The sequence below is a fragment of the Dunckerocampus dactyliophorus genome, chromosome 1 (assembly GCF_027744805.1).
Source record: "Dunckerocampus dactyliophorus isolate RoL2022-P2 chromosome 1, RoL_Ddac_1.1, whole genome shotgun sequence".
NCBI classification, from domain to species: Eukaryota; Metazoa; Chordata; class Actinopteri; order Syngnathiformes; family Syngnathidae; genus Dunckerocampus; species Dunckerocampus dactyliophorus.
Window position 1 is genome coordinate 32094982 of NC_072819.1, and position 23728 is coordinate 32118709.

The 23728-nt window shown below is 39.9% G+C and overlaps 2 protein-coding genes across 4 annotated transcripts; both read left to right on the forward strand.

Moving 5' to 3' along the window:
* The first annotated feature begins 1492 nt into the window (after positions 1-1492).
* dnajc22 (DnaJ (Hsp40) homolog, subfamily C, member 22) lies at positions 1493-8699 on the forward strand. Of its 2 annotated transcripts, none has more exons than XM_054785465.1 (4): positions 1493-1598; positions 1936-2533; positions 2624-2916; positions 8143-8699. In XM_054785465.1, exons 2-4 carry the CDS (start codon positions 1993-1995, stop codon positions 8317-8319), a joined length of 1011 nt encoding a protein of 336 aa, XP_054641440.1. In that variant the 5' UTR covers positions 1493-1598; positions 1936-1992; the 3' UTR covers positions 8320-8699. The 2 variants fall into 2 exon arrangements, with proteins under 2 accessions (XP_054641440.1, XP_054641449.1); XM_054785474.1 differs by lacking the exon at positions 8143-8699 and adding an exon at positions 3566-8134.
* A 193-nt stretch (positions 8700-8892) lies between these two features.
* Positions 8893-23438, forward strand: ikzf4 (IKAROS family zinc finger 4). Of its 2 annotated transcripts, none has more exons than XM_054785426.1 (8): positions 8893-9031; positions 12660-12720; positions 12797-12874; positions 12958-13245; positions 13339-13506; positions 17670-17825; positions 17920-18051; positions 20470-23438. In XM_054785426.1, exons 2-8 carry the CDS (start codon positions 12660-12662, stop codon positions 21270-21272), a joined length of 1686 nt encoding a protein of 561 aa, XP_054641401.1. In that variant the 5' UTR covers positions 8893-9031; the 3' UTR covers positions 21273-23438. The 2 variants fall into 2 exon arrangements, with proteins under 2 accessions (XP_054641401.1, XP_054641410.1); XM_054785435.1 differs by lacking the exon at positions 8893-9031 and adding an exon at positions 11565-11590.
* The last annotated feature ends 290 nt before the right edge of the window (positions 23439-23728 follow it).

Genomic DNA, 23728 nt, shown 5'->3' on the forward strand with positions numbered 1-23728 from the left:
GCTGGACGATAATTGTCCTACAAATTATTGTCGATAATCGATATTATTGACAACATTTTTTTGAGACCATTTTCGTGACAGGCCTAGAGGTGAGGCACCAGTGTGATATGTCAGGCTCAGAAAATCTATCTATTCTAGTGCTGCTCCATATGAAGAATTTACTGAAAGTTTTGTTTGCCAAATGGGGCATGCCCACATTGTTGGCATAGAAGATATCGTAACTTTCACACTACAGTGCAGTATTTCAATTACTTTATTACCACAATGACCCAAATATAAGACGACTCCTCTTTTTCATGACTGGGTTTTGCAAAAAATATTTTTAAAGAAAAAAAAAGTTTTAAAAAAAGTTTAAAAAATAAATCAATAAAATTTAAGAGTCATAATGGCTCTTTGAAGCTCCCTCGGTCAGTGAAATAACAAGTAGGTAACAATAAAACAGCAGTGCAATGAAGTGAAGCACCAGTGAAGTAGGCCTCTGTCTGACTCAGAACATCCGTCTGTTCCAGTGCAGCTCCAGTCTAGTCCAGTCCAGTCCAGTCTAGTCCAGTCCAGTCCAGTCCAGTCTAGTCCAGTCCAGTTTCAGTAATAATGATTTTCTATTTCCTAAGCCTTCTCCTGTATCATCTCTGGTAATGGACCTTCCTTCATTACGTTTTTCAGTCACATATAGCAATATAGCCTCCTGTCAATTCCGTGACCAGTTTGTGGACCACAGTAAAACGTTTGTGATTGTGTGCATTTTTAAGTACGTCTTTCTGGGCCTGCCATCTCTGTACATTACACTCGGTAAAATCAGGTTTCTTAGCTGCTTGGCAGGTGTTAAATGTGTTTGTTGTTGGAATGATTTGCTTCATTTATCAGCATTATCTTAAAGTTAGCATCATAATTCCTTCTCTGTTGTTTGTTAACTTGCATAACCTTTGAGAATCTTTTTTTTTTTTTTGAGTGGGCTGCATCGCATCAGTTCATTGGTCTGTATGAATGGCCTGAAGAAAAGCTTTCGCTTGGTACCAAATAAATGTCTAGGCCGTGCATATCAGATGACCCTTTTTTCCAGATTTCTTTCCAGGGAAAAAAATACTGTTTTATATTAAGGTCAATAAGGTATTTTTGTGCCAATAACCTATTGTACATGTTTTATGTGGGGGGAAATTTGTCCATTACTCCAAAATGTGTCTATACAGTACGGCTACATCATTTGCCACTTTATATTTCAGCTTCACTCCGTTAGCTGGTATATAGTAAGAACTAGCAAAATTTGCAATAATTTAATTTCAAATGTGTAATGGCTATATGAACGTGATGCAGCTTTACACATTATGGTGGGAAAATAAATGTGCACATTAGAAATATAGCATTCCTATATGTAATTTATATGCAGTAAAACAGAGATCTCTGAAGTTTCCAACATTTTCTGATATTATCAGCGAGAATGATCAAGGGCCGTAAATGTTGATGTGCATCACGTGCTGAGCCCTGACCTGTTTTATTGTCATGATCCAAAGTCCAAATTCTTGCAACAACATGCAATACCTTCACTTGTAGAAAGAACGGAAAAGGATTGATCATCTAAAGGACCTACATATTTGGGCTCTGTAAGTAAGAAATAAAACTATCTTGGCAAGTACAATAAACAAACAACTGATCTAGCTTTTGGCTTAGTTAACGCCAGATAAATAGTACTCTGATGTCATCAGGATGCGGTATGTGTTAAAACATGCTGTTAATTGGGACCTTTGTGGAATACTGACTTTTGTATTTCTTGTGCTTGTAATAAACTGGTTAACTAAAAGATTAAGTGAATGACACAAGCATGTATATACAGCAATTCTAAATGTATTTGTACATTTTCATAATTTATTTTTCTGCAGTCTATGAAACAGTGGAATTTGAAAAATGTTATGATTTTTTTTGTTTGTTTCCTCCCCACAGGTGCTCACTGAGAATGTGTAATTCTCACCTGTAAGTGTGATCCACAATGGTCACAAGATGGTAAAAAGTGTTATGGTAGCCTATGCCCTCTGGGCAGGAGGTGGGCTTTTTGGCCTTCACCATTTATATTTAAGAAGAGACAGCCATGCTCTGTTATGGATGCTAACGCTGGGAGGGTTTGGCATCGGTTGGTTCCGAGAGATTATACGTATTCCTGCGTATGTTGATGAAGCCAATCAAGATGCAGAAAATGAGAGAAGACCTTCTACCATGGTCCCTCCACCAGTAAGTCCAGTTAGATTCGCTGGCCAGGTGTGTGTTGGGATCTATTTCGGCACAGTGGCTCTGATTGGACTGAGCTCCCTCAGTTTCTTCTACTTGATTGTTCTCCCTCTATGTGTGGGTGCAGGGGTGCATCTGGTGTCCACTGTTGGCCAACAGACCTCTGATCTCTCACAAACACTCATAGCTACTCTGATAACCTCCCCGATATTCTATGGCAGCACTTTATCCCCCCTTCCTATTAGCCTGGCAGCCAGTGTCACTGCTGCACAACATCGCAGGTACAAGCGGCCCCAGGCAGGAACACAGGAACTTGGTGAGATATATGACAAAAATTACTCTGTTGTCAGAGGTATGCCAGATTTGTCCAGTTTTATTCATAGCAGCATCATCTTCTTCTTTTTAGGTCCAAGGCTTTACAGGTTGGGTCTTGCTTGGCTGGCCTTCTCTGCACCATTAGCGTATTGTGTTTTCAGTAATACCACAGCCACATTGTACTACCTGTCGGACTGTGTGGCAGCACTGCTGGATATTTTCTGGTTTCTTCCTTGGCTTAGAAGTGTGGTGGAGTACATTTTCTTAATGCCATATCGCATCATGTGCGTCTTTACTGGAGGGGGGTACTATGACGAGGCCTGGAAGAAGATGCTAGAAATACTGCTTAAAGACTACACTGAGCGGGAAAAAGAGGCCCTGGAGGTGAGTAATGGCATTGCTTTGGGAAGGGCTGTATGTACTGTGTATAATAATTATATATTATGATGGTGATGATTTTGCTTTTTTATCATGACATAGTGGAACATCCAACATCATGCATTCCTAACTGTAATTGGAGCAGACTTACCCTCGAGATTTCCAGGGGCCCCCAAATGTCTCATAAAAACTGATTATTCATTTTTTTTTTTATTTAAATTTTTAATATTAATTCACATGCTTAAAACTACAGTCATGGAAAAAATGATTAGACCACCCTTGTTTCTTCAGTTTATTGATCCATTTTAATGCCTGGTACAACTAAAGGTACATTTGTGTGGACAAATATAATGATGATAACAAATATAGCTCATAAGAGTGTAATTTAAGAGCTGATATCTAGCAACTTCCATGGTTTTCTTGATAATAACCAAAATCACTTAAGTTCTTACATGGATAGCTATAGCACTGTACTGCCAAAAAAATGTAACTGTTACGAGCTATTTTTGTTGTCATTGTTATATTTGTCCAAACAAATGTACCTTTAGTTGTATCAGGCATTCGGCAATTCGGCAATCCGTAATCTATCATTATTGTTTAACCTGCTCCCCTCGATTCTCATTCATTCATTTTCTATTCCACTTGTCCCCACTAGGGTATGCTGGAGCCTATCCCAGCTGACTTTGGGCGAGAGGCGGGGTACACACCGAAATGATCACCAGCCAATCACAGGGGCACATATAGAGCACCCTTCCTTCTCATGCAATAGAATATTCCATGTTACTGCACATGTGCAGATGGATTTGGGAGGAAGGGAGCAAAACAAACTTGTTGGCGTGGTTTGTAGAATAATGAAGTGGAGTTACCCCAGTGGAGTGGGGAAGAGGAGAAGGCGAGAGGAAAACAGTTTTTATTAGGGATGCTCCAATCAGGTTTTATCGATCATGAATAAAATAAAATAAAATAAAATAAAATAAAATAAAATAAAATAAAATAAAATAAAATTAAGTGTAAATTTTTAAATAAAAAACATTTTGAAATTTTTTAAATTTATTTTCATAGCATATTTCAACCCAAACAAATCAAATAGGTTTATTTTACCAGAACATTAGCAATGTGCTGGTGTCCACAACTCACATTTTGTATTTGAGAATGCCTTTCTTTCCAGTGTTCTCACATTATTAACCAAAAACCTGAATGAAAAGTAGGCTCGCAGGCACCTCTTCGGGTCGTCGGGTGCCGGCGGGCACCACGCTGGTGACCCCTGGGCTATATTATATGAAACGGGAACCAGTAACTAGCATCTTAAACTGACAGATAATCAGAATCAAAATCAGCTTTATTGGCCAAGTATTCTTACAAAAAACAAGGAATTTGACTTGGGTTAAATTAACTCTCACTGTACATATACACAGACACTTAAAAATAAATAAATAATTAAAAAGTAAGACTGAGATGTGCAAAAGGGATAATAATATAATGGCAGTGCAATTCAAGTAAGTGGGTGTGTGATGAATAAACCGGGACTTTATCTGCATTTGTAACAAAAGACAGTATGTGCATTTTTAAAAAATCAGGATTTACATTCCAGTGATTTTTTTGGGAGGGTCAACACTGACGTTTTGAAGTGATCAGAGTGACGGCCTAGGGGAAGAAACTGTATCTGTTCCTGGAAGTTTTGGTGTACAGAGCTGTATCGCGCCTACCTGAGGGAAGGAATTTGAACAGTTTGTGTCCAGGGTGTGAGGGGTCTGCACTAAGGTTCCTTGGAGCAGTGGGGAGAGAACACTCTCTTGGGGAGTGCCAGTGATGGTGATCTGAGTGCTGGATGTGATGCCCCCCAGCCTCACCTGCTGGCTTGGGTCAGTCAGGAAGCTGGTGGTCAACTGACAGGTGGACGCTGGCACAGTGAACTGGGAGAGCTTCTGGTGGAGGATCTTAGGAATGATGGCGCTGAACGCCGAGCCGAGTCCACAAACAGGATCCTTGCATAGGTCCCTGGGGAGTAGAGGTGATGCAGGATGTAGTGCAGTCTCACGTTGACTGTATCATCCATCGACCTGTTTGCCCTGTAGGCAAACTGCAGGAGGGCCATCAGAGGGCCTGTGTTGTTCTTCAGGTGGCTCAACACCGGTCGCTCAAAGGATTTCATGACCACAGATGTCAGGGCCACAAGTCTGTAGTCATTAAATCCTGAGATGGAGGGTTTCTTGGGAACTGGGATGATGGTGGAACGTTTGAAGCAGGAGGGCACTTCACACAGCTCCAGTGAATGATAGAAGAACCGGGTGAAGATGGGGGCAACTGTAACAGATTTCAAAATCAGGAAAAAGTGGCCTAAATTGCATACTCAACTTTTGTAAAAATGTAAAAAAAACAAAAAAAACACCCCTGACTGTAATAAAAGTATAAAGACAAGTCAACCACTGAATAATAAAACTAAAATAAAGATAGCTATATACACTAGGTCCCCAATTTACGAACACAATTGGTTCCAGACAACCGTTCTTATGTCGAATTGTTCTTAAGTAGGGGAAAAGGTAATATTACCAATGACATAGGTACTACATGTACGTGTATACTGTACATATACAGTATATGTGTATGTATGTAAATATGAGTTTGGATGCAGTAGTAATATTAAACGAGGATAATTAATGAAAAAAAACAATAATAAAAGTGATATAATAATACGTAATGATAAATGTTATTTACCTTTGAAGAGGAGTGGCCGAGCATACGTCGTTGTGGTGGAGTTGGAGGAGGAGATATTGAAAAAAAGGACAAATCGTCATCATTGTTAGACTCTTCTAAAAGAGGTAGTGTTCTGTGGGTGGTGTAGAATTAAGCAGGCCTATTAACTCTTCATAAACTTTAATCACACACTCTGTCCGGGTTTATAATTTAGCTTTCCATTTAGCTTTATCTGCCCAGCCTCTAACGCTGCCTCTGTTGGTCCCATTAGCAGTGTCACAGTGCCCTCTACTGGTCAAGCATGTACAGTAGCAGTATAAATACTGATTGAGCGACTACAAGGCAAAATAAAATAAAATATAGACCAGTCAGCTTGTGTTCGTATCCGCGAATGTTTGCTAGTCAGGTGTTCGTAAGTTGGAGACCTAGTGTACTTTATTGATCTTGATCTTATTGATCTTTATTGAAGTAAAACTACTCACCCTTTGAAGATAAATAACAGTCACGTAAGGGAAAGCGGAAACAGAATGCGGCAGAAACAGAGCGACATTCCCACTAAAGGTGTTTTATAGGTCCTGCTGGAATTCAATGTCATATTGGTGTCTAACAGCAGGCAACATACCAACATACATGAATTGTGTTTAACTTTAGAGATTCCACTGAATTTAGTTATTTTCTATTAAATATAGTTGTGTTATATATATTATATATGTATTAATTGACTATGAGAATTGACTAGGAGTAAAACAATGGAAGTGAGTATGGGTGTGAACTTTGCATGTTCTCCCTGTGCTTGCATGGACTTTCTCCAGGCACTCCGACTTCTGCCCACATCTCAAAAACATGCTTGTCAGGCAAATTGTAGACTCTAAATTGTCCGTAGGTGTGAATAATTGTCTGTCTATATGTGCCCTGTGATTGACTGGTGACCAGTCCAGAGTGTACACCAGCTCTCACCTCAATTCAGCTGGGATAGACTCCAGCTCACCCGTGAACTGAATGAGGACAAGTGATATAGATGGATGGATGTATTTCATAGACTAAATAATTACCTATTCTAATTATTTTCTTTTCTGGCTAGGTGGGACAAATTTCAGGTTTTACTGTCGATAGTGAGGTCGATAGAGTCAACTCTGAACACGCCCTTAAAGGAAAACTGCACTTAAAAAAAAATTTTGCCCATCATGCACAATCCTTATGTGAAGCATGACCACATGTCTTTCACTTTTCTGTGCGTTCTAAAGACTGAAAAACAGGTAGTATCTGGGAGATAACAATGTAGAGTACATAACGGGACACACGTATTTCGGCTACAAAGCCCAAAAAAAACCTCCAAAAAATGCCACAATGTTCTATTTACATAACTGATCTGTATATAAACTAAGCTACAGCGACATTATTATTGCATTGCTACAGCGAACATGAAGAACTATTTTGTGATGCGGTGATGCAGCGCTTTACAAACAATGTGATAGGACACCAATCTGTACTGACTGGGAAACAAGAAGAAACATATGAACAACTACGAATAGACAACCAAATTATCTGTAAAGTATCAGCCCAAATTCCATGTTTTGTTTGTACACGGCTTGATGGGCTGTGTAGCTGTGATATCAAGCACTATGTGCTCCATGTATCAGAATCAATATCGTGGTGACCTACTCGATAGACAGTTTTCCGTCTGGCCAGATGGCCTGCGGTGTCATTTCCAGTTGATTTTGGGTATGCGGAAGAAAGTTTGTACCTGTGCAGGGTTTGTTAGCACTAACAATTCTTTGTTCGTTGTGGTGCAATCCGTTGGAGCAATGTCCTCCTCACCAGACACAAAGTCTTCCATTGAGGGTAACACTGTATGCCACTCAGTGCAGCAGAAACGATTTTTGTCGTCATGGCCTGGCAAGCTCCAAATTTAAACCACCAAGTCATGCCAGTTCTGACTCTGTTGCCCCCCGTCTGCTCCGAAGCTTCAATTTCTTTTCTTGCCCACTCAGCTTCTAAAACCTGTAGCTCAGCCGCCGTATGTTCAGGCTAAAAAAGATAAGGTTCTGGATCCTCATTTGTCCAAAAGTAGTCGGCGGCGGATCTCATGAAGTCTGCCATGATTAGTAGTTGCAAACAGACATGCGCTTGACACGCTGCTGCTGTTGACGGAAGTTGCGGTAGTTCCTATTTATGGGCTCTCTGGAAGTTGTGCATGGTCACAGCATGTATAGTATAAAACAATAAAACGTCGTTGGTAGTTTTTTAGAGGGTTTTATAGTCGAAATAGGTGTGTCCCATTATGTGCATTGTTAGCTCCCTCATGCTAACTGTTTTTCTCTCTTTAGAACACAAATAAAAAGGAAAGACGTGTGCTCATGTTTCACATAAGGATTGTGGATGATGGGCAAAGTATAAAAAAACAAACTGCAGTTTTCCTTTAAGTGGGTTATTTGCCCGATAAATGCTTAATATTCTGCAGGTCGATACATAGACAGACAGACAGACACTTTAAAACAAAACTTTTCTTCAAATGTAATTGTCATATTTCTATTACAGTTGTTATCCTTGGGATCAGAAGCCTCTCTTGAAGAGATAACTCGTGGCTATAGGGAGCTGGCTAAAGTGTGGCACCCGGACCACAACCCGAGTAAGGATGCTGAGGCAATGTTTGTGAAAATCCACCAGGCATATGATGTTCTTCTAAGGCGCCACAGGCCGCGCCTCTTCAGATAGTCATGCTTATTCCATCCTAAAAGGACCACATAGTTGGCTCAGGGATGTGTAAATGTACCGCACTGTCATTTTCAATGTAAAAAGATATGTACAGTATGTACAGGGGACATGAATATTAGATATCACCTGACATCCTTGTACTCTCAGACATTACTATTGTCTTATTGGCAGAGTGGGTGCTCTCTTTTGCAGAAAAACAGCAGTTTGCTGCCCTCTTGTGGCGTTATATTCGTGTCCTCGAACTACACTACCACACCAGTGAGAACATCATGGTTTAATGTGTGTTTTTTGCTATTTAATGTTACGATTGCAAAGTTTTGGATTTTTCATTTTCAGAATTTTCAAATATAATGTTAAATGTATCATGTCATAATGTAGTTGTACTAATAAAAAGATGTAACATAAAGCATAAACAATAAGCAGTAAAATAAGCAGACTCACTATGCGTGTTGTTCTTGACCATGACCGATTTGCATTGACATATCACCTTGAATCGATGCAGTCGACAATCTGTTAATCAAGAGCTGTGTCGTACAATTATTCGGTCTGCATCCCCGCACGGGCCCGGAAGTTGTTTAGGGTTCCCAGGTAAAAAAAAAAAAAAAAAAAAAAAAAGAGAAAGAAAGAAAATCCGAGAGATGCTTCCGTCGCTTGGGAAAACAAACAGCTACCCAGACACTTAAAAAAGAGAGAAACAACGAGCGGTGGCCAGGTAAGGAGGCTGTTTGCGGACTTAGCTCGGCGCTTGCTAACACTATAATAACCTCTATCGAATATTATTTGCAAGTATGCGGCGTGGGGGTTTTTCGCGGGAGTTGAACGCGGGTGAATGCCATTTGTCGTGTGGTCGGCTGCCATAGCAACGGCGCGCAAGAAACATTGAACATTGCATGGCAACGACTACTGATTAATGTGCTCAATGGTGGATGACAGCTGCATGCAACGATGACATGACTCGTAGCCGTTGTCACCCTCCAGACGCGGTGTTTGGGTGTATCGAGTGGCTCAAACAAGTGAGCAAATATGTCAAGAGGGAAGGTATTTATTTGCAAATATTAACTACAGAGTCGCCCTCACTCGGAGATAAAGGATCGTCAGTCAACGGTTGGCGCTAGAGTGCGTATTTTTCCCCCAGTCAGCCGTGCCCTGGTGTGACTGGCGCGTCTGCATCCGCGCCTGTTGCTCTCCAAGCGGCCAAGGCAGCACATTCATGCTCCCTTTTGCCCTCCTCTCGTCACCGCAGTCCTATGTGGAGCTCAAGGTGCGGCGTTACATCTCCCGTATATCATCTCATATTATAACACAATAACAAGATACCTCAGAGAGCCTAGGCTTCCATCTTTAAAAAGTAATAGTCTCGAACAAGTTATATGTGATTTTACACGTTTGATTGAAAATAGTTACCAATCTGAATTCAACTTGGTTCTCCATAACAGTGATGTCTATTTTGAATCTAACCCTCTGGGGTCCCTCAGAACTTTTTTTTGTCCCCTTTTTTCCCCTGTTTTTTTGCTCATGACATTGGTTGTGTTACTCCTAGGGATGTTCCGATCAGGGTTTTATGCTGCCGATTCCGATACCGATTATTCACGAGTGAGATTAGCCAATACCAACCACATGGATTAACTCTACATTTTTCAATTTATTTATGATAAGTACGATTGGCCTGGGCCACCGTAAGACAATTCCAAGGGCCCCTGGCAAATAGCTAATGGTTAAAAAATAAACGCTTGCTTTTTTGTGTGTGTAACCATTTTTGTACTATTTGACACAAACCTGAATTTTATTTGATGCATGTTTTGGAGTAATACAAATACATGGGAAATAAACTGTTCAATAATTATTTTTTAGGTCAAGTTAACAATATGACCAGAATAAAATAATAAAAATAAGTATCTTTATTAAATAGAAATTTGTCCTGCTTAATTTAAAACAGAATAAATTCAGTGTCCAGGTTGCAGGGGTCTGTCAACTTCCGTCACCATTACAGCTGTCAACGATTTGTGTTTTATTTATGACTGGTGACATTTTAAATTGTGCACAACTTTATTTACCAAGCAGATGTCCACTGAAACAGCGTGGCCATCATCTTTATGCTATTTTGTGCTCATTTGTACTTATGTAAAGGCAAAAAGTCTGAATTCAACACTATTAAGAGCTGAAGCAAATATTCTTTGACCCTTCGTGAGCTACTCAAAATCAGCTGGCGAGATAGAAGACCTCAGTCATAGAATCACCATCATAAGGCTGTGTTTATGTTCAGTAAACAACCACACACAAAAAGTGTTTTGAAGACAAGATATACCCTATTTTTGCGACTACAAATCGCTCCAGAACATAAGTCGCACCAGCCAAAAATGCACATTGAGGAAGAAAAAACATATGTAAGTCGCACTGGACTATAAGTTTCATTTTTGGGGCGAAGCTTATTTTGTCAAATCAGAGCCCAGGAACAGACGTTTCATTTTGAAAGGCAAGTTATAGTAATAACAATAACAACAAGCCAGTACACCAGGGGCGTCATTTATAAAACTGTGTGTGGGCTCCTTCCCAAAACATTGCGTACTCACAAACCTCAGAAGCATATCTAATAAAAAAAACAACTGGAATGGCAATATTTGACCAATCAAGTTAATAATGCCTGCTGAACCATGAGAAGTGTTGCTGGGATTACGAAAAACAGACGTTCACGTCGTAGCTTTCTGTTTGCCAAGTCTTCAAGTAATGCCAAAGTCAATGACACAAGTCACAATGAGCACTAATTACAGCCTGCTGACCTTCAGCAGGTTGCTATTGTGCATGTTTCTGCTGAAATTGTCAGAAACAGATAACAGGAAAGTGGCATGATGGTCCGACGTCTACAAGTGAAGCCTGTGCACGCATATTCTTCAAGGGCCACACAGCAAAAGGTACTCTTGATAGGTACCGGAAAGTAATCCACAGACCCACAGTCAGACACAATAATGTCAGCCTTTTTTCGTCCTCTAATTGGTTGGTAAAAGCAAAACTGTTCAACAAGCTGACAAGTCAGTGGCGATTTTCACACAATAACACCCACAATGACGGATGAAGGAGGAGAAATCAGACATTCTTAAAATCAATTCGGTATTCAAGGCGGACTTTTCAGAAAAGCTAGAGATTATAAGGAGAGGTCGGCCAACCCCGAATCTAGCGAGCTTGTCTCAGCCCGGGAAAGGGTTTTGTTCACCACTTCCAGACCAGTGCTTACAAACGGCACACCTGGTTTACAGCCTCTAAGAAGCATACTCTGGTGAGTTTTGATGTTTTTGTCATGTTATTAGATAAATATAGATTCTGAACTGCTCCAGATGATGTTGTAGTGTAAAGTTTTGGAGTTGTCTGGTGCTTGTTGCATCAGGGGTTCAGAGTTGATTTTTAGATTATTGTGGGCTATGGCACAACCGTAACTCGTGTTACTATTATGATGATGATGATGATTATTATTATTATAATTATGTTATTATTATTGTGCCTCTTGTGAGATCATTTAAAGCTGCAATAAAAACCGCTCAAGTCTGGTGCTTTGGTGGTGGTCTCACCGAACAATTACTGACACCTAGTGACCAATGTAAAGTACTACATTCACAAGTTAATGGCCTTAATAGCTTATACTGTACTGTATTTGTATTTTAGTTCATTAAGCCACATTTATGCTTGAAAATGCTTAATTAGGGCAAAAAATACATACAGCTTGCTTAAATATGCATATTTTCCTACTTAATACTAGGCTGTAGTCAATCACAAAAAAGTGATCATTTATTAATTCATTAATGTTTGAAAAGCCGCAAGAGAATGAAGGAGCCATGCCCGAACCACAATGTAGCGAGGGACGACTCTATTGATGGTTCCGTAATTGTGACATGGTAGTGGCGGTATTAAGACGTGGATTAAGTTGGTTAAGTCCCCACTGAACGCCCAGGTACCAAATGCACCACCCACCGCTCAGTTTGGCGCATTGTTAAAGGGGAAAACCAACAATGGTTAAAGTGAACTTTCTAACAGAAGTGTGTCTATAGTTGTGCTAAAGTGATGTATGACTATGTAGGATGTTCCTGCTGTGTACTTGTAGTTTTAACTCCTCCTCCAGTGGAGAAGCAAGATTCATTGGCAGGCCATAGTGCAGATGAATCTATGTTAAATACTGCATGTGAACCCTGGACCTCATTATAAAATATTTCCAACTGTGAGCTTAAGGTTATTATTTCCTGAAGTCATGGCAGCCATGTCCACGTAATTTAATGTAATATAGATATGACACAGGATATTTGTCACCTTTAACTCCTGATGTCCTTCCTCTTTCTGTCTTTAACCTTGTATAGATGCAGGCATCTGGTGAAAGAATGAATGCTGATGACTGCAATGGATGCTCTTATGCATCAGGTAAATATGCAGTATGTAAGAAAGAAAACGTATTGTTCACTTATCATCAGATTTTTATGGAGGTTGTCTCTTTCAGGCAATGGCAAAGAGTCATCCACGGAGCAGGACTTTTACTGCCCAAACAGTCAAGAGTCCACCCATTGCTCCTTCACTGGTCAGTTTACAACCTTCTGTTGACTGTTTTGGTATTATCTAAGAATGAATTTAAGTAGGTAAGTGGGATTTTCCCCTGTACAGCACACTCCATCAAGGTGGAGCTGTGCAGTGAAGATGAATCACCACAGCCCGACAACAGAGGGGCTGTCAGACATAGTAGCTGCGGGGATGGCAGAACAGAGCTGACAGAAGAAGAGAGTGGAGGGCACACTGGGGTCGGACAAGGTAATCTTTACAGTGAGATGACCACTTCAAATCCTGCTTCCCCTGGACCCATTCGGCTTGCCAGTGGAAAGCTCCAATGTGAGGTGTGCGGGATCGTTTGCATTGGACCCAATGTGCTGATGGTGCACAAGCGAAGCCACACGGGTGAGGAGACACAAGCAAACAAAAACCGTAAACCCCGCAAATAAGATATGCACAATCACTGCATCACTTTTATGTACCCCAATGTGTTGTCAGGTGAGAGACCTTTTCAGTGTAACCAGTGTGGGGCTTCCTTCACCCAAAAGGGCAACCTGTTACGCCACATAAAGCTGCATTCTGGAGAGAAACCTTTCAAATGCCCCATTTGCAGCTATGCTTGCCGGCGAAGGGACGCCCTGGCTGGACATCTACGCACACATGCAGGTACAATAAAGTACAATAGTGCTACACGTACAATGTCATGATGACTCATACTATCTTTGTTGTATCACAAATGGTCAAATATCATAATGCTGTTTTGATTGACATGGTCAAAGATATATTAATTTATGTTTATTTTTGTAGTTTGCAGTGGTGTAGATTTATAGCTTTATAGAATTTATAGCTGTCAAAGTTAACGCATTAACGGAACCGTTTTGCTTCAAAGCCCTGGCAGATGGCAACAAGACCAAAGGTATTTGTATCTGCTGTTGCTTTGAGTTGAGTTGTCACGGAGTACGTTGACTGCCAGAGAGAAGTGAGAAGAACTGCCGGTATTTGTAATTGTCATTTATACAGTGGTACTTTGGCATACGAGTGCCAAATAACGAGTGTTTTTTAGATGTGAGCCATCTCTCTTTTTTTTTGCTTTGAACTGCGAGCTAATATTTGGGTTACGAGCTATTATTTACCGGCAGGCATAACCGAGGTCAGTTATTTGGGGGATTGTGTCAATGTGACCATGACTGAAGATGAGAATGGATGTAAATAGCATTAGCAGCGCCATAGCTAGTCACCGGGAAAGATTTTCAACACATCAGCAAAACATACGTACATTATAGTAATGTAATTTATCTTATTGATTATGTATTTGTAAAAACTACGAGAGGAACAACATCAAATTAAACGCACAAAATGAATGCAAACTCACATCCACCAGTATGAGCCTGGAGCTTGTTTTTCAAATAAGCACAAATATGCACAAATATGCACATTAGCACTCAAGAACATCATCAAATCTTACCTTTATTCATTCCCCTATTGTATGTATCAGCATTTGGGACCAAATATGAGGTGAAAGAAAAAGGGGAAAAATACAGTATAGTAGTCTATCTGTGCAGTGTGGGAGAAAGTTGGATGGTGCCCTCAAGGTCGCCACTAGCATTAAATGTGCAAAAACTGGGGGATTTCTAACTGTATATCATTTTTTGAATAAAATAATGGCCCATATTTCCAAAATTGATATTCGTTTACGTAAAATTTGATGTAGTTATTGACAAATTATTTTATTTATTATTTTTTTAAGGTTTTGTTTTTTCATCACTGCGCCTGTACTTTTCCAGCGGCCCGGTGGTTGGGGACCCCTGCCTTACAGCATGCTTGGGGATATGATGTGCTCTTTTACACATTTGAAAATACTGTAAGAATGGCACTCATGGGCACACTTTATTTTATAATGTCAGATTAATGCCTACATCAACAAATGTAACTGTTTAATCGTATCAAATTGAATCGTATCGTTTATAAACTGTATCAAATGTATCGACTCATTCTGTTTTTAAAATATCAGGTTTTTGAGTCATTTCTTAACCCGTGTATCCACAGTCATGGGAAAAAATGATTAGACCACCCTTGTTTCTTCAGTTTATTGATCCATTTTAATGTCTTGTACAACTAAAGGTACATTTGTGTGGACAAATATAATGATGATAACAAATATAGCTCATAAGAGTTGAATTTAAGAGCTGATATCTAGCAACTTCCATGGTTTTCTTGATAATAACCAAACATCGCTTAAGTTCTTACATGAATAGCTATAGCATCGTACCGCCAAAAAATTTAACTCTTATGAGCTATTTTGTTATATTTGTCCAAACAAATGTACCTTTAGTTGTACCAGGCATTAAAATGAACGAGAAACTGAAGAAACAAGGGGTGGTCTAATATTTTTTTCCATGATTGTAATTGCATATCGAATCATTTACCACAAGGAGATTTACATCCCTACTTATTATAGATGAAAACTTTTTTTTTTTTATCTGTGATTAATAGTGATTAATTACAAGTTAACAATGGACAAAAATAAATATTATATTTTAATATTTTAATGAATTGACAGCCCTACTAGAATTACAGTGCATCATACTGAGAGCTGCCTAATATTTTGGTAACCTCGTTTTAGCTTGACTAAGAAGTGAAAATATTTAATGCAGATCTATATCAGTGGCTTTTTTTATAGAGCAACTGAGACAAAGTCAAAATAGACCAATAAAATGCAAATGTATATTACAATATACCGTTATGTAATTATTCAAATATTATTTTTGATTATGGAGCCCTCGTATTGTATCGGACAATTTCTGGGTGGGTTGCGGACAGATAAAGAAAAAAGAAGATTTAATATATATCTTATGTCTGAATATTTTCATAGGCGTCTTCCTGCTATATACTCAGTGCAAATATAAGTTAAATCCAATCTTACGTAGTGCAATTTTGATATTTAATTTGATTTTAACATTTAACTTAATTGTAAACTTTATACATGAACCTGTTCCTCCTCATTTTCTTATTAATGTGCTCTGAAATGGACTTTGTACATGTGACATAGGATATTTAACAAAATTGCTTGGTTTGACTTCAGTAATAGTGTGTTGCAACTTAATGACCACGGGAAAATGTGGATAAGACCCAGGGTAAGACAACTTTAGAACCCATAGTAATACAATATATAAATGCTATTGAGAAATGCCAAAGAGCTGGACTGATGCAGCTGTTCTACAGTTAATGTGATGACATGCAGTACACTGTATGTGCTAAGAGTCGGTGGTCGAGATAAGATTTCATCAGAAATGCCAAGCCCCTCTGTGAAGCTCAGAGGAAATAGTTATTATTCACCCAAATGTACTGTAAAGCACATGACAAAATATGACATTTAGCAGGTTGTGAAAACAGGAAATCCTGCATTCAAATTGTCAACACTTGAACAGGTGTTCATGTACCCTGAAATGTTTTTTTCTAAAAAAAAAAATTCCTTTTGCGAATTGACAGCATTTACTGTTTACCGTAATAGAACATTGAAATGGCGGGTTCGGTTTTGTAAATGGGGAAATTCAGTCTTGAAATATATATATATAATATATAAGTCGATAAGAAAAAAATAACAGCGACAGTAAATAACATCAAAATAATTCATTACAAAACAGTAATTGAAATAATTCCAACCTGTGACTGTGACCTGTGAATTTGAGGCCATTATTAGTCATGCTTTCAACGGTTTCTTCTTCATAAATAGTTCATAGTTACATAACTGAATATAGTAACATACACTTTATTTTATGATCCATTCTCAATGTTCAATTGCCTTAGTTTTTTGGGGATTAAGTTTAAAAAGTACCGTAAATTCCGGTGTATTAGCCACTACTTTTTTCTTAAACTTTGACCCCTGTGGCTTATACAGTGGTGTGGCTAATTTATGGCTAAATTCAAATCTTATGACATCTCCTTTACTTTAGAAGTACTACAAATTGTTCAAATCCTGTGCCGCTCGCGAGTCAGTGAGGAAAGTCTTTGGCAGGAGCCAAACACGAGCTATCAGTGCACTCAGAACAAGCTTGTCAATGCATTGAAAGTGGAAGTCAGTATATATACCAGTATAGCAACAGTCTCACTCACGGTGTGTCATCTTAACCGCACTAAATGCATCTCACAGCAACTTAATATTCAAAAGGTGTATATACAAATATACAAACATGTCCTAATATGAGTATAAAATGGGGGGGAAAAATCCAACATTTTAAGGTTATCCCATAAGGCAGTGTGTCTGAGCAACGCAGTCATTGGGGAGCTGCAATGACGTCAGCTTCTTTCTTTTTGCTTTGGGCTTCGGCTCCTCTGGCTTCCTCTGGTGGACAGAAGCAGCATTGCAGCTTCATTTTCTATGCTCCTCCAATGAAATGGTTTTCGCAAACGAAATGCATTATGGGAACACTTAAAAATGTTTTGTTTCTTTCATATAAAACTCGTATTGATACATTTTTCTATATTTCCGAGGTATAAGGTGTGAGTGTTAGTTGCTGTGTGATGAGTTTAATGTTGTTTGTAAGATGGAACAGTGAGTCAGACTGTTACATTGAGCTATGACCTCCCGCAATTTCCGATGGCTTGACAAGCTTGTCGTGAGTTTTTTTTATAGCTCATGATTGGGTCCTCAAATAAAGAGCTGACTGGTCCTCACGGACGCACTTTATGACACCACTTTATGACGTGGACACGTGCGACTTACATATCGGTGCGACTTATATAAGAACAAATCTGGGGTTTTCTCAAAATTTTGTGGGTGCGGCTTATACACCGAAATTTACTGTACCATTTTTGTCTTTGGATTGCAGTGTCTTCTCAATTAGGGGGAAAACCTTTCAAGTGCAGCTACTGTAGTCGCAGCTACAAACAGCAGAGCACATTGGAGGATCACAGAGGACGCTGCCACAGTTTTCTAAAGAGCCAGGACCAGCAGGCAGCCATCAACACACAGGCAGTGCAACAGGGTAACACGACACTCAAACACCAAAGAAAAAAGTCAGTGCGTGATTGTTCATACAAATATGTTGAATTAGCCTTTAACCTCTCGTCTTTTTGTAGGTGTCGAGTCGCTAACTATTGACCAAATGACCAAACCTGCACACGAACCATCCAATGAGAAACCACACTTTGTAGAGAGATTAGCCGTTAGCATCACCAAACGAAAGAGGTCGACGCCACAAAAATTTCTTGGTAAGTTTTTTTTTTGTATTATCTGTGCAGTAATTTATTAATTACACAGTTATTTGGCTTTTTTTTAAATTACATTACAGCAGTTTCTTTCTTTACACAAGGTTCCATTACGAAGTTTTGACGTAGGTGCACACAGGAAGTGCACATTTCTTCCAAAAAAAATGTTTTCAGAAACAAACAGAAAACAGTAGAAACAGTTGTACTTTTAGTTGCAATTGTAATACTTAGCAACTGCCGCTCTGTGACAGTGTAAAGTCATGTATTCTAATTTTTTACAAGAATGTATGTATTTGTTTATGTAAGCTAATTCTCTTGAACCACTGCACAAAAAAGGATGAAATTGTTTACGAAACATGCACTCCTACTGTATTGCCTGTGTTATTATTTTTCTGACAATTATACTAGATCCCTAAAATTATTATAACTCCAACCCTAACCCTAATGTAATTAACCCCTAACCCTATACGAGAAGATGGGGCCCTAACCCTAACCCCAAAATTTAACTCCATAAATCAGATTGACTTGACATTTTTCACACCATTCAATGCGCCTCTATAAGTTTTCACCACCAAGTTTGGTACACACCTGTAGGGGAATGACAAGCACGTGTCTGTAAGTGACAGACTGTATGTGTTTATTTGATAATGGCTTCCTATGACAGAACTGACACTAATCAGCCACCTATGTGCCATGCTGATTTTAAGAATACAATCCCTGGAAAAATTATGTAATCACCAGTCTCGGCGGATGTTCATTTCAGTTGTTTAATTTTGTAGAAATTTTGTAGAATTTTGTTAAAACATTATGGAATCACTCAATTCTGAGGAAACAATTATGGAATCATCCTTCACATTTTCATGCACATAGCTTAAACCTGCATCAGATTAGATCTGTGCATTAGTCTGCAGTTAAAAAGGAGCGATCACACCTTGGAGAGCTGTTGCACCAATTGGACTGACATGAATCATGGCTCCAACACGAGAAATGTCACTTGAAAGAAAGGAGAGGATTATCAAACTTGTTAAAGAAGGTAAATCATCACGCAATGTTGCAAAAGGTGTCGGTTGTTCACAGTCAGCTGTGTCTAAAATCTGGACCAAGTACAAACAACACGAGAAGGTTGTTAAAGGCAAGCATACTGGTAGACCACAGAAGACATCAAAGTGCCAAGACAGAAAACTTAAAGCAAAGTCTTGAAAACAGAAAATACACAGCAAAACAAATGAGGAACAAATGGAAGGAACCTGGAGTCAGCGTCTGCGACCAAACTGTAAGAAACCGCCTAAAGGAAATGGGATTTATATACAGAAAAGATAAATGAAAGCCATCATTAACACCTAAACAGAAAAAAACAAGGTTACAATGGGCTAAGGAAAAGCAACGGTGGACTGTGGATGACTGGATGAAAGTCATGTTCAGTGATGAATCGCGAATCTGCACTAGGCAAGGTGATGATGCTGGAACTTTTGTTTGGTGGCGTTCCAATGGGTTTTATGAAGACGACCGCCTGAAGAAAACATGCAGATTTCCACAGTCATTGATGATGTGGGGCTGCATGTCAGGTAAAGGCACTGGGGAGATGAGATTGGGACATAAGGTCAATGTCATGACCTGCAAATGGTCCATGAGAAGGCCCCAACCTGCAAAGCTGATCTCGCAACAGCAACCAGAGAAAGTTGGGGCCAGATTGTCTGTCTGTCTGTCACTCATTTAAGTCCATGCCTCAGAGACTGCAAGCTGTTATAAAAGCCAGAGGTGGTGCAACAAAGTACTAGTGGTGTGTTGAAATGTTCTTTTGTTTGTTTGTTTTTCATGATTCCATCATTTTTTTCCCTCAGAATTGAGTGATTCCATAATTTTTTCCCTGTCACTGACTACCATTGTTTTTCTTAATTTCTTTCAGTGTTTCTGAAAGCCAGAAAGTTGCCATTTGAAAAGTTTTGTGTCATGTCTGTGATTTGCTTTTTTCCCCCAAAATTAAACTGAATGAACATCCGCCGAGACTGGTGATTCCATAATTTTTTCTGGGGTTGTAGGTAGCAAGGTAAAACAACATGCTTCCACAAAGCCTAAGACAAGTCAGTTTTACTTCTATAGCTCTGATTCACAGCACAAGATACCTTTACATATGAAGCAGGTCCAACACCCCAACACACAAAAGAAACCAATTGAATCCCACATGAGGAAGCACTTTGGAGTTGGAGGTAAGAAAAAAATCACTATAAGGAGGAACCCTCAAACGGAACCGAGATTTATTGTGGGTTGGCTGCCAGGTGCTACTTCTGGACCTAACTCTATACTGTATGTTTATCAATCTGAACTACTATGAAGATGCTTGATTAATATTGCATCGTCATTTTTGAAGACAAGGTGTGAATTATGTCAGTCCAGTAACGATCACTGGTGTCTTTTTCCCAGCTGAAAAGCACATCCATCTTGACCTGCCCGAAGCACCTTATGATTTGTCCTCTGGTTCAGAGAGGGAAGGAGAGCATTTGACCCCTCAGCCAGCTGCTGAGTGCACTAGATTGGGTGAGAAACAACTGCAAGACTCCAGGAGGAAAGGGGAGAACCCTGCGCTGTCTCAGCTCCACCCTGCCTTCTTGTCTGAGCTACGCACAGTTATGAGGGCCATCCACAGCAATGTTCCTCCTCAAGAAGTCCCGAGCGGACTCACAATGGTGCCTCTCGGCCTGTCGGGTCAAGAAGCAGGTGAAGGGTGTGAAGGTCACCCCTCAGTTCATGGCCACACCACCTCAACCAACGGATGTCCTGACTCTACAGACACAGAGAGCACAGCTGAAGAGCACAGCACAAGGGCTGCAGCACAAATAAGTACCTCCACCAACAACCAGCACCTCCCCGACCAAACCCTTGGACTGCCCCACAGCCTTCCCACCTCCAGCCCCAGCCAGGCCAAAGAGATGGACACAGAGTGGGACAGGGTGTGTCCTGCTCCTCCCATCCCTGTGAAAAGGAGCGGCGGCTCACCGTTCCCATCCAGAGAAACAGTGCAGGTGCTGGACAGGGATGGCCAGCGCCTACGCTCCTTCCACTGTCGCCACTGCCACATCCTCTTCCTGGATCACGTCATGTTCACTATTCACATGGGCTGTCACGGCTTCCACCAACCCTTTGAGTGCAACATCTGTGGCCACCGCAGCCGGGACCGCTATGAGTTCTCCTCGCACATCAGCAGAGGAGAGCACCAGGTGCCCTGAGCAGAGCGGGTAAGAGTGAGATGAGTGGACGTGACTGTTTTCCTCAAAGCGTTGTGGGCTCATGTTTGTTCTGCACCAGATCATATTTTGAATCCCCAGTGTAAAAGTTAGAATTTGAGGTTTTTTTCTGATGTTATCTATTTCACGAGAGCAGAGAGCAGCATTTAAAAGTTCATGGCGGCAAATGACATACTACGATTGATTGCACTCTCTTATTAAATCATCTGGCAAAATGTGATTTTGCTTCAAAAGTGCCTTCTTGGGGGGATTCCCCCCATACTGAAAAAAAAAAGAGTGGGAACAGGTGCTGACAAATCTTGACTAGCCATCTTTTCCTACGATTTAAGTTGCTTTATGGAGTACTGGTGTGCACAGGTAGTAAAGAAAGCAACGTGTTTACATTTTAAGAATTGCATTTGGAGTGCTTAGGATGCACTATTTTAATGGTTTTCAAAGTGTGAGGCAGGCTTCCTCTGGGGGGCGACAGTAGACTTCAAGGGAGGCACAGCAGCTTGAGAAAAATTTGTAAAAATCCATTCATTTTCAAACCTGCTGAGGTAACTTCAGTTATGTTTAAAGGCAAAATGAATTTGTTGTAATTCTTATGGTGAGAGAGTAAACAGCCGTCTGGTGTGAGCAGAAAATGCCACAGGCTTTGCTCCAGGAAATCAGTTTTTCAGGTAGTAGTGGAGACCCCAAATGCATTATATTCTCGGAGGGAAGATCACTGTACCATACTTTGAAAACCCTGCACTATGAGATTTGTTTTGGTGGTGCAAGATGGTGTCAGGTAAGCTTCATATGCACTGAGAGAGTTGTGCCTATAGGTTTTGGGGGAGCTTTTGTCAGAGGAGAAAAGCTGAAAAGGACTGCCTTAACTATGTCTTGTTTACAGTATGTGAAATCACAAACAAGAATATTTGCAACTGTGTACGGAGCCTGACCCAGGTACATAGTGGGAATTCTGTGAAACGAAGCTAAACCGTGAAGGTAGAGTAGCTTTTCTCTTGCATTAAATGCAAGGCTCGGATATAGAATTATGGATTTTAAAGTGAGCCTTAGAATACTGGTGCAGATCAGACCATGAGCCATGAGGTGTACAAGAAGAACCCTGACCATGTTGGCCCAGGTTTGCTTTTACCTTTACAGGATTGCACCTGTAGATTATCTGCTTTATATATGAAAATGTCTTTGCCGAAGCACTTGATGGCTTTTACTTTGTTGTGATTGTTCTGCTGCACTGAAACTACTGCTGTATACTCACAATGATCGGCCATTTAATTTGTAACAGTCAGCCTTTCTCAGATTCCCACGGTGTTGCACTCGCTGTCGCACTCAAGTTGCTGCACTGACTGAATTTGATATCATTTTAGCTTATGAGATGCTGAGACTAAGGGGAACTTAATTGGAATCAAGACAAATGTTTAGAAATCAAGTCAGTTGGGTTATAGTGAATATTTAATGTTGCTTGTTTCAGCCGTGGTGTATTTAATCAGCTATATTCCAAATCTTATCCAGCATATTCCTCACGAGATATGTTACCTCCTGCTTCTTTATAGCACCCAAATACCTTATTGCTACAGTACAGTGACATTTCTGTTATTCTTGATTTTGGGAACACGTATGAGACCAAACTCAGTATTCTCAATTTGTTATTGTGGGTTTGCTGCTTTAATAGTTGAACTTCCTTTCTTTGTAGAATGTACTTGAGATGGTTTGACAAAAAATTACAAAACGAAACTGCACTTGGTTTGTGAAAGAAAGAGAGACACGTGCGTGAATGGAATACAGCATGTGTGCTTGTCGCCACTCTGCTTCTACCTGAATTGTGAAACTATTTTTCAAAATGTGAAGTGAAGAAGTGAAAAATGAGGCATGGATTTGTGTGTCTTTGTGTGATCTTTTAATGTTATATGATATTTTGTGAGTGATGTAACATGACAAAACACTTTACCTCAAAGTTCAACTTGTTTAACTGCCTCATTACTTCAAAAAGTCCTGTTGCTTTCCAAGATGTTCCTGCAGTTACAAATGCGTCGCCCTCGTTATTCTGGAAACTTTTTACTGTTAATAAAGTTAAGTTTATTGATAAAATGATTCCCCTTACTTTCATCAAAGTGCATGTTCTCTGAAAATGAACTATGCGCTGATGTTTTGAGTGTGCCCAATCATAAAATACACCATAGGGATGTCACAAGATCTTGGGATGTTAAAACGTGACAAGATTTCTTGCTCAGAAAAAAAATATCTCATGGGCACAAGGCCTGGGACAATAATAAATGAATTAATTAATCACACAATCAATGAAAATGAACTTGATCATTTTGCATAATATTGCCATGTGCCTGTGTATCTGTTTTCCTCGTCGTTTGGGAAGAGGGTTCACTCTGAATTGCTTTCAGAACCTTGGCGGGTTTGTCAGTCACACAGTCTCTTTGTCTCGGTGGGTGGATCAG